The following is a 10,030-nucleotide window of genomic DNA, read 5'->3' on the forward strand; positions in this document are numbered from 1 at the left end:
ATCACTGATCACCACAGTTCTTGTTCTTCTTTATATTTTTATTATTTGTATTGAATGGAATTTTGTGTTTATTCTGATATTTGTACATTTTGACATAAATTTTAACCTTTCAAACGAATTATGAATAATTAGAGCGTCCATGGTTTGATGTTTTCATTCTGAGTTCCTATATATGTATGTATATATGTGTATGTATATATATATATATACACATATATGTATATATATATATATATATATATATATATGTGTATGTGTGTATATATATACATACATATATATACATACATATATAGGAACTCAGAATGAAAACATCAAACCATGGACATACATATATATGTATATCCTGTAAAGTGTGACTCTAATTTTAACAGTGCTATGTGTGGATGTTGGAGCTTTTAATTTCCCCAAGGGAACCTCCCAAAGGGATTAATAAAGTCGTCTGTCTGTCTGTCTGTCTGTCTGTCTGTCAGTCTGTCAGTCTGTCTGTCTGAATTTGACCCATTTTCTTCTGTTTAGCGTGGATGTCATTTCCCTGGTAATCCAGGGGGTGGAAGTGTTGTGTCATGAATGGTCAATGGAATACTATTCTGAAAATAACCGACGTTTATGTGCGTGGGACATTTTTGCACTTAAGGTGCCGAGAGGGCAGTTACTTTTAAAAAGCTTTTTTTTTAACAGGTTTATCTTATTATCATGTAGTATAAGTAAAATATTACACATGTTTATTTTTTTTAATGTTGAAATGTGTGTCATTGTGTTTGAAAAAGGACATTTAAAGGATTACAAATGCAAAAAAAAAAGAAGCAGTTTTAAAGGTGTAATGTTTTGTCAGGATACAGTGAGGCTGGAGCGGCTCCTCACAGACCTCGGCTCTGCAGAGTTCAGGAGGTTCTGCTCGTCTCTGCTGGTGAATCAGATCGGTGGCGCGGGCTCGTGTCTCCACGTGAGCGAGAATCTGCCGCCGCAGAGACAGACTGTCCTGGAGCTGCTGGTGCACCTGGACTCGGTTCTGTTCAGTGGGAATCTGTTACTGGCTCCTCTCCATCAGATCGCCTCGCAGCCTCAGAACGTCACGGTGAGAATTCAGTGCCACCTGCAGCTCTGCTGTGTGTTGACGTGCTTTTAGTTTGTTAAACCAAATCAAAAATAAAATCTTCCTCCCAGAATTCATTTCTGCCGACGATGCCTGACGACCACAACACTGAGGCCCTGCGGTGGCTGAGCAGAGAGAAGAAACTCCGCACATACAGTGAGTCATGGTGACGTGTTGCCCTTGTTTTAATTCCATGTTTGTCATATTCTGTATCTCATGTCTCTCCTTTCATTTCCAGCCTGTGCTAACGGACACCTTTGCTTTGTGGGAGAGGTACGAAGCCGTCTTTGCTTTTTGTCGGGAAACACTGAGAATGAAATCATGTGTAGAAATGAACGTCTTACATCTGCTGTGGTGTGTTTTCTGACAGTGTGGTCGACCGGTGGTTGTGTCCAGATGTGTGGACTGTGGACTTCCTGTTGGTGGAGAAAAACATGCGCCCGTCGTTGGGTTTACTGAACAAACACATATGAGGTATAACCACATATGAGGTTTCCTCAGCAGCACTGTTCAAATTTAAAGAAGGACACAAGTGTGTGATGTTAAAATCGCTGATTTTCTCTATGAGGTTTGGTGTGGGAGAGTGAGTGGTTTACAAACTGCAGTTTCTTGTTGGAAAAGTCTGTCTGACAGTGAGATAAAGACGTGAACGTGTCCTTAAAGATATCGTAGACTTAAGCTGAAGTGGATTTTATTGACTCTTTTGTTAAGTGTCAGTGTTTTCTCCGGACTCTGTGTTCGTACCCCACACGGTTACACGGTCAAAAACCTGAACTGTCTCTTTAACCTGCGTCAGGGATCAGACTCGTGCTGGACACGTGTTAGGAGGCGCGGGTCGTAGGTCAGACGCTCCGGAGCGACAGATGACCTCGGCTCAGTCCTGTGTCCTGCGGCTGCTCACACACCTCGCCATGCTTCAGGGCGCCGTCACCAATCAGAGGGTAAGACTTCACCGTCGATCTGATCACATGACCTGACACATCGCCGCTGACACGTGTGTCTGTCTGTGTGTGTGTGTGTGTGTGTGTGTGTGTTGCAGGGAGTTGAAGACATGATCCACTCCGACAAACCGACCGATGTTTTCAGCTTCCTGTGGAAACACCTGGAGAAGGACATGAACGTGCTGGGACAGACTCTGAACCAGAACTTGGACAACACGGCCGTTACAGTCCATATGGTTCTGAGTGTCTGCACAGAGTTCACTGAAGGTCAAACTGAGCCTCCATCACTGATGCTCCTCCCCCTCCTCCCCCTCTTCTTTTCTTAATAACTTCCCTCATGAATACACATGTGACATCCATGGTCACGTCCAGCAAAGTTAATTTAAGGAAAATGTTTCATTGAAAGAACTAAAACAAGGACAGGATGTGTCCAAAAAATAATTAAAGGCGTAGTTCGGGATATTTAGAGTGTGGTTAGATGAGACTAAGCTGAAAAACTGATTTCAACCATTTAACAAAAGTCTCACATCATAAAATCTACGTCAGATAATATCTACGATATCTTTAAGAACGTGTTCACGTCTTTATCTCACTGTTACACAGACTTTTCCAACAGGAAACAGGAAGTTTGTAACCACTCACTCTCCCACACCAAACCTCATAGAGAAAATCAGTGATTTTAACATCACACACACAGGAGTTGTTGATCCTCTGCTGCCTCCATCACTAACTTCATATGTGTGATTCTGTCAATTCGGCGTTTAAAATCCTTTGTTCAGATTGACCTCAGTGACACAAAGTGACCACACGAGGCAGCAGTAGAGCAGCAGCTCCTGTGTCCCTGTGAGCTAAAATCACTGATTTTCTCTATGGGGTTTGGTGTGGGAGAGTGAGTGGTTTACAAACTTCAGCTTCCTGTTGGAAAAGTCTGTCTCACAGTGAGATAAAGACGTGAACGTGTTCTTAAAGACATCGTCGACTTAAACTGAGGGTGTTTTTATGAGTGGAGTGTCTCTGCTGACAGCCATGTTTCAGACAGTGTTACTTAATCTTCAGCACACACACTTACACACACACACACACACATTTATATTCACGTTACTGACGTTTTTTATTCCGGTGGAAAATTCAAAAGATGGTAAATGAAATCCACGTTATTAATGCTCGTATATTAGAAGAGCCTTTCTCTTCTTCTTCATGTGAAATAAAAAGAAATGTCTGAATGTTGACACAGGAACCCGCAGAGCGAGACCGGATCTGTCTTCCAGACAGGGACGGCAGCAGTGGGAGAAGCTCGTCTGCGACTCTGCCATCAACCCTGTGCTTCAAGTAAGAAAACCTCCCTCTGTGTTTTGTTGTTATGAATAATTATTGTCGTGTGACTTGAGAAAACTTGACTTCTTCCACCAGGACTTGCAGAAGCTTGTGTGTGAAGCTCAGGACAGAATCGGCGCAGATGTGGGACTGGCTCACAGCCCGCTGATGACCCTCCTGTACAAGGACCCCGGGAACATGTTGTCTCTGCCGTCCGACTGCCCGACACGTCGCTCCTCCTTCTGGACTCCTCCTGAGATCATGACGGTGGAGAGGTTCTCTCAGCTGGTGGGAGAAGCACAGGGACGCAGCTCGTTACCGCTGCTTGTCTTGTTCCTCAAGAAGGTGCTGATCTTCAGTGAAGTCTGAACACCGCTCACTCTCCCACACCAAAGCCCAGAGAGAAAATCAGTGATTCCAGCTCACAGGGACACAGGAGCTGCTGCTCTACTGCTGCCTCGTGTGGTCACTTTGTGTCACTGAGGTCAATCTGAGCAAAGGATTTTAAATGCCGAATTGACAGAATCATACATATGAAGTTAGTGGTGGAGGCAGCAGAGGATCAACAACTCCTGTGTGCTGTGATGTTAAAATCACTGATTTTCTCTATGGGGTTTGGTGTGGGAGAGTGAGTGGTTTACGAACTTCAATTTCCTGTTGGAAAAGTCTGTGTCACAGTGAGATAAAGACTTGAACTATGTTCGTAGGATGTTGTAGACTTAAACTGAGGTAGATTTTAGTAGCTGAGTCTTTTGTTAAGTTTTGTTAACACACCACACCAAAGCCCATAGAGAAAATCAGCGGTAAATTCTCTAAAATAAACAGGATTGTGTGTTTGTGTCACAGATGAACTGTGTGCGACAGTTACGTCATCTCCCTGAACTGGCCGCTCTACAGTTGGACCTGCTGAGGGTGTTTCCTGTGACGCCGTCTCACTCTCAGAGCATCGCTCACATGTTACAGCAGATACCAGCAGGTACGTCCACACGTGATCCTCACTCCTCATGTTGTGACTCAACACAAATACACTTTATATTTGATGAGATGAGTCTCTGCTCTTCAGGTCATCAGAAGAAGCTGCTGCTGGACAGAGTGCAGAGGTTCCTCACAGTGTGGAACAGCCTCAGAGCCGAGGTTTCTAACAACTGTAAGTACTGTGCGTCGCTGCTGCTTTCATCTGTGCATGTGACAAGTCACAACTACACATTCACAGCAGGTTTTTAAATAAAAAATAATGTTATAACAAGTGTTTGGTAATAATTCTGTTCTAAAGTCTGTGTTTTTATACTAAGAGATAATAAGTCATTATTATGAGATTCTAAGTCATAATTTTGAGATTCTAAGTCATAGTTATGGGATACTAAGTCATTATTATGGGATGCTAAGTCATAATTATGGGATGCTAAGTCATTATTATGGGATACTAAGTCATAATTATGGGATGCTAAGTCATAATTATGGGATGCTAAGTCATTATTATGGGATACTAAGTCATAATTATGGGATGCTAAGTCATTATGGGATGCTAAGTCATAATTATGGGATGCTAAGTCATTATTATTGGATGCCAAGTCATAATTATGGGATGCTAAGTCATTATTATGAGATTCTAAGTCATAATTATGAGATTCTAAGTCATAATTATGGGATGCTAAGTCATTATTATGGGATGCTAAGTCATAATTATGGGATGCTAAGTCCTTATTATGGGATGCTAAGTCATAATTATGGGATGCTAAGTCATTGTTATGGGATACTAAGTCATAATTATGGGATGCTAAGTCATTATTATGGGATGCTAAGTCTTTGTTATGGGATACTAAGTCATTATTATGGGATGCTAAGTCATTATTATGGGATGCTGTCATTATTATGGGATGCGATGCTAAGACATTATTATGGGATACTAAGTCATTATGGGATGCTAAGTCATAATTATGGGATGCTAAGTCATTATTATTGGATGCCAAGTCATAATTATGGGATGCTAAGTCATTATTAAGGGATGCTAAATCATAATAATGGGACGCTAAGTCATTATTATGGGACGCTAAGTCACACCGTCCTGTTTCATGTATTCAAACTGTTACAGCAGCAGATTTGGGTGTGGATGTAAAGTTGTGTGAGAAGGAGATCACGACAGAGAGCTCCGGAGAATTTCTGACACCGTCCCGACGTGGACCAGGGTCGTGTCTCCGGACGCTAGTGGACTTCCTGTCGGAGACTCATAACAGTCTGGTGAGAGAGACCCGGAGAGTGAGCCACCAAGAGGACAGGTCAGTTTTTTTTAAGTGACGTGAGACATTCAGGCTCCAAGTAAGATCTTGGGTGATTTGGACCTCCAGGGACCTGAAGCTTGTGACAAGTCCTAACCGTTCCCTCTTGTGTTTCCTCAGGGAATTCAGTGTTTCACTGGAGAGTGTGTCAGAGACCCAGCTGACCCTCTGCAACCCAGAGAGGGAGCTGCTCCCTTTGGTTTTAGCTCACTGTCACTACACCTTGAAGAAAGGCCAGGAGATGGACAACAGCTACGATCTGCAGGGAATTCAGACTCAGCTGGTCCGCTGCTTCCTTGCCGGGAAACCACTCATCAAGACGGTAACATAATAAAATAATGATGGAAGTGTTTGTAGATGTCGGGTGACAACAGTCTGCTCACCAGCTTTGTCCACTCTGATCCAAATATCCAGGACAACTCGAGGTACCTCAACAGACACCTGCAGGATTTCTCCGTGGTTCTGTCTGAAGTCCGAGGGAAGATCCACCAGGTAGAACCACTCACTGAACGCTTCAGCACGTTACGCGAACAAACATGAAGAATGACGACTCTCGAAATTCCCTCTCTGTGCTCTAGGTGCCACTGAAGGGTTCGCTGTGCGGCGCCGTGAGAACAGTTCTGCGCTCGTATACGGACGTCTGCGACGCCGTGTTCATGCTGGAGATCGCCCTTCGCTTCCTCGGCAAGACGGGCGGCGACCCTCGGAGTCAGCTGTTGTCCTTTCTCACCGACTCGCTGCAGATGCGCTCACAGATTTCCAGCACCGTAGCCAAGGTAGGAACGACCTGGACCAGCCAACCTTCTAATTAGTTGGCAGTTTTCAATTATCGGTATAGGCTGATTATTGTTTTTTTAAATAGGCTAATTATTACAAATTTAGTGGCAGCCCATAGCTAAGTGGAAAGAGAACTCAGTTTGTGCCTGAATGGTTGCCGGCCAGTCCAGTCCCCACCAGGTCTGTGCTGGGGAGCCGCTGAGCCAGCCAGGTCCCAAGCCCAGATCAACATCAGCCGGTGTGAAAAATGGGCTGAAATGGGCCACAGAAAAAGATGATCCTGACCGTCACGCAATAATGTGGACTCTTGTCTTTTTCTAGGGTTTTGCAGAGAGCAAACTGGAACACTGTATTTTCACCTGGCAGCTCCTGACGAGCTGGAAATCTGAACTAATGCTGAACAGAAAACAGGTGAGTATCACACACACACACGTACAGTGTACATGATCTCACAGATCGGATTATTTCAGGTAAACAACTTTGTCAAACTTTCATTTTATGAATATTGACGTCAGGGGCCCCAAAGCAAAAATACATTTTGGGGCCGTTTTTTAGTGCCAATAATATAGTTTTTCAATAAGAGCTCAGTATGTTATAAAGAGGCTAAAATGTTAGCTTTATTAGCAATAAAACATTTCTTTAGAATTATATAATGGAATTTTTTATTGCCCCTAGATTCAAAAATCAAATTTATTTTTTGTTAATTGATTTTCCTTTTCCTTTCCTTTCCTTTTCCTTCCTAACTTACAACAGTACAACCCAGAAATTGGAAAAATCGCGTTGTTGATTGTTATTTTTCTGCAATGTTGCATCTTCACCGTGAACAAATTCATTCACATTATTATAGTTTTAGTTCTTCAATATATATTTTTTGTTCTCGTTTCAGGATCCATTTCAGAAACTGCCCTCAAAGTTCCAGCAGAAGATGTCGGAGGACGATCGGCGGGACCTGAAGGTTTTTCTCGCCGTCACAGACGTGGAGACGTTTACGCTGGAGCTTCATGAGATTCTGCTGCTGAAGACAAGCGACGCTACGGCCAATGGCGATTACCACGGTTACCACGCTCAATGGGAGTAAGAAAACTCGCCTGTCGTCACAACAACTCATTCACGTTTTTTTCACAGAACAGGAAAAGGACCAGAAAATAATGAATTTTCCCAGAGATTCTCGTTGTTTGATCAGTGTAGACGCGTTATAGACGTGAAGGTTGTTGATCATGTAGACGCGTTATAGACGTGAAGGTTGTCGATCATGTAGACGCGTTATAGACGTGAAGGTTGTCGATTATGTAGACGCGTTATAGACGTGAAGGTTGTCGAAGGTTGTCGATCATGTAGACGCGTTATAGACGTGAAGGTTGTTGATCATGTAGACGCGTTATAGACGTGAAGGTTGTCGATCATGTAGACGCGTTATAGACGTGAAGGTTGTTGATCATGTAGACGCGTTATAGACGTGAAGGTTGTTGATCATGTAGACGCGTTATAGACTTGATGGTTGTCGATCATGTAGACGCGTTATAGACGTGAAGGTTGTTGATCATGTAGACGCGTTATAGACGTGAAGGTTGTCGATCATGTAGACGCGTTATAGACGTGAAGGTTGTTGATCATGTAGACGCGTTATAGACTTGATGGTTGTCGATCATGTAGACGCGTTATAGACGTGAAGGTTGTTGATCATGTAGACGCGTTATAGACGTGAAGGTTGTCGATCATGTAGACGCGTTATAGACGTGATGGTTGTCGATCATGTAGACGCGTTATAGACGTGATGGTTGTCGATCATGTAGACGCGTTATAGACGTGATGGTTGTCGATCATGTAGACGCGTTATAGACGTGATGGTTGTCGATCATGTAGACGCGTTATAGACGTGATGGTTGTCGATCATGTAGACGCGTTATAGACGTGAAGGTTGTTGATCATGTAGACGCGTTATAGACGTGAAGGTTGTTGATCATGTAGATGCTTTATAGACGTGAAGGTTGTCGATCATGTAGACGCGTTATAGACGTGAAGGTTGTTGATCATGTAGACGCGTTACAGACGTGAAGGTTGTTGATCATGTAGACGCGTTGTAGACGTGAAGGTTGTTGATCATGTAGACGCGTTATAGACGTGAAGGTTGTTGATCATGTAGACGCGTTGTAGACGTGAAGGTTGTTGATCATTGACTGCAGTTTTTTCTGGTGTTTATTTGTCTGTTAATATTTGTCAGACCTGAAGTTAAACTTTCACAAATAACCGAACTGTTAACCATCAAACAGGAGCTTTCTCAAATCTCCAACACGTCTGAAATGAATCATAAATGAATATGTTCACCTCATGTCAGAGGTCACAGGTCAGAGGTCACAGCAGCTCTCTCTCTGTTGTTTTTCAGCATCTGCTCCACCTTAGAGCTCCACATGGAGCAGAAGAACCTTCCACCTCAGCCCGGGCTGAACTCGTTTCCTGGGAACATCACAGTGGGACAGGCAGCGGACGTGTGGAGGACAGCGGTGGACTTTAAAAGACGATAGAATGTTTGCACTCCGCTCTTCTGCAAAGTCATCGACCGCTCAGTCGATGACAAACAGTTTGAGTGTTTCTGTGATTTCAGCCACTAATGTTCTGGATTCTTCGCTCCTTTATCGTCTTATAGGCGTCACCATCTCACATAAACGTCACAAAATTCATCCTGATCTGTGAAGATGTCGCAGAGATTTCGGATCAATCCCATTTTAAATGGCCGCCTAAATCAGATCTGGATGAAACTTGATAGGATGGTAGAGGGTCTGATCGTGCATTACATTACGTGTCATTTAGCAGACGCTTTTATCCAACGCGACTACAAGGGAATTGAGTACAACCTGCCAGGGGTGGAGTTGAACTTGGGACCATGAAGTCTTTTGCACACAGGGTCTTAACCACTGAGCTAACCCACCCCAAGTTTCGTCAAAGTCTGATGAGGTTTGACAGAGATGTTTGAGTTTGATTTTACAGTTCTGCCCATAAAAAAGAACTTTTTCTGATTTTTGAAAGTTTGATTGACAGTTGTCGCTCCATTCTTAAAGTTGAACAAGTTGAACAGCTATAAATAAACTGCAGACAGGAAGTGAATTAAAACCTGTGCAAAGACTTTACAGGTCAAATTTTAGAGCCAAAAAAATGCTGGATATTTATTATTCATTCATTCATTTTCTGTTAAAATAATAAAATATTCTTACAATTTTTTCTTTGGTTAAAACTGTTGTCTGTGATTCACACGCTGATGTCAAAGTTTTTTTTAATCAAAATAAATGATGCTTTTATTATTATTATTATTATCATTGTTCAATCTCTTTACCATCATCCCACGCTGAATCACCATGGCAACTTAGCCTGACAGTAACAGCAGCTCAAAAGACACCATTGCTGCGCTTCATCAAAGGCTTTTAATTTGAAATGTATGCAGGAAATGGCATCACCCTGCGTGTACTACATCAGTTTGTTTCCTTACCTTTCCCACATTATGTCTCCTTCATTGTGTCCTACATTGTTTCCTACATTATGTCTCCTTCATTGTGTCCTATACATAAAATGTTCTACATTGTTTCCTACATCACGTCTCCTATGATTCTAACATTGTTTATGTGTGTGTGTGC

At 42.8% G+C, this 10,030-nt stretch overlaps 1 protein-coding gene across 3 annotated transcripts in view; it reads left to right on the forward strand.

Annotated features, from left to right (window-relative positions):
• Nucleotides 1-9,619, forward strand: part of rnf213b (ring finger protein 213b) — a 34,002-nt gene extending 24,383 nt beyond the window's left edge. For 2 of the 3 annotated variants that reach the window (XM_058620839.1, XM_058620838.1), the window contains exons 46-62: nt 836-1,078; nt 1,168-1,252; nt 1,335-1,369; nt 1,467-1,570; nt 1,893-2,037; nt 2,136-2,304; nt 3,272-3,366; nt 3,448-3,696; nt 4,198-4,327; nt 4,415-4,498; nt 5,444-5,627; nt 5,748-5,949; nt 6,042-6,119; nt 6,206-6,403; nt 6,726-6,815; nt 7,291-7,478; nt 8,788-9,619. In XM_058620839.1, coding sequence (XP_058476822.1) covers nt 836-1,078; nt 1,168-1,252; nt 1,335-1,369; nt 1,467-1,570; nt 1,893-2,037; nt 2,136-2,304; nt 3,272-3,366; nt 3,448-3,696; nt 4,198-4,327; nt 4,415-4,498; nt 5,444-5,627; nt 5,748-5,949; nt 6,042-6,119; nt 6,206-6,403; nt 6,726-6,815; nt 7,291-7,478; nt 8,788-8,926 — 2,418 coding nt within the window. In that variant the 3' untranslated portion in view covers nt 8,927-9,619. The remainder of the gene's footprint in view (nt 1-835; nt 1,079-1,167; nt 1,253-1,334; nt 1,370-1,466; nt 1,571-1,892; nt 2,038-2,135; nt 2,305-3,271; nt 3,367-3,447; nt 3,697-4,197; nt 4,328-4,414; nt 4,499-5,443; nt 5,628-5,747; nt 5,950-6,041; nt 6,120-6,205; nt 6,404-6,725; nt 6,816-7,290; nt 7,479-8,787) is intronic. The other variant, XM_058620837.1, reaches the window with a different exon arrangement.
• Nucleotides 9,620-10,030: the final 411 nt, after the last annotated feature.

Source organism: Solea solea, chromosome 21, assembly GCF_958295425.1.
Source record: "Solea solea chromosome 21, fSolSol10.1, whole genome shotgun sequence".
NCBI lineage: Eukaryota > Metazoa > Chordata > Actinopteri > Pleuronectiformes > Soleidae > Solea > Solea solea.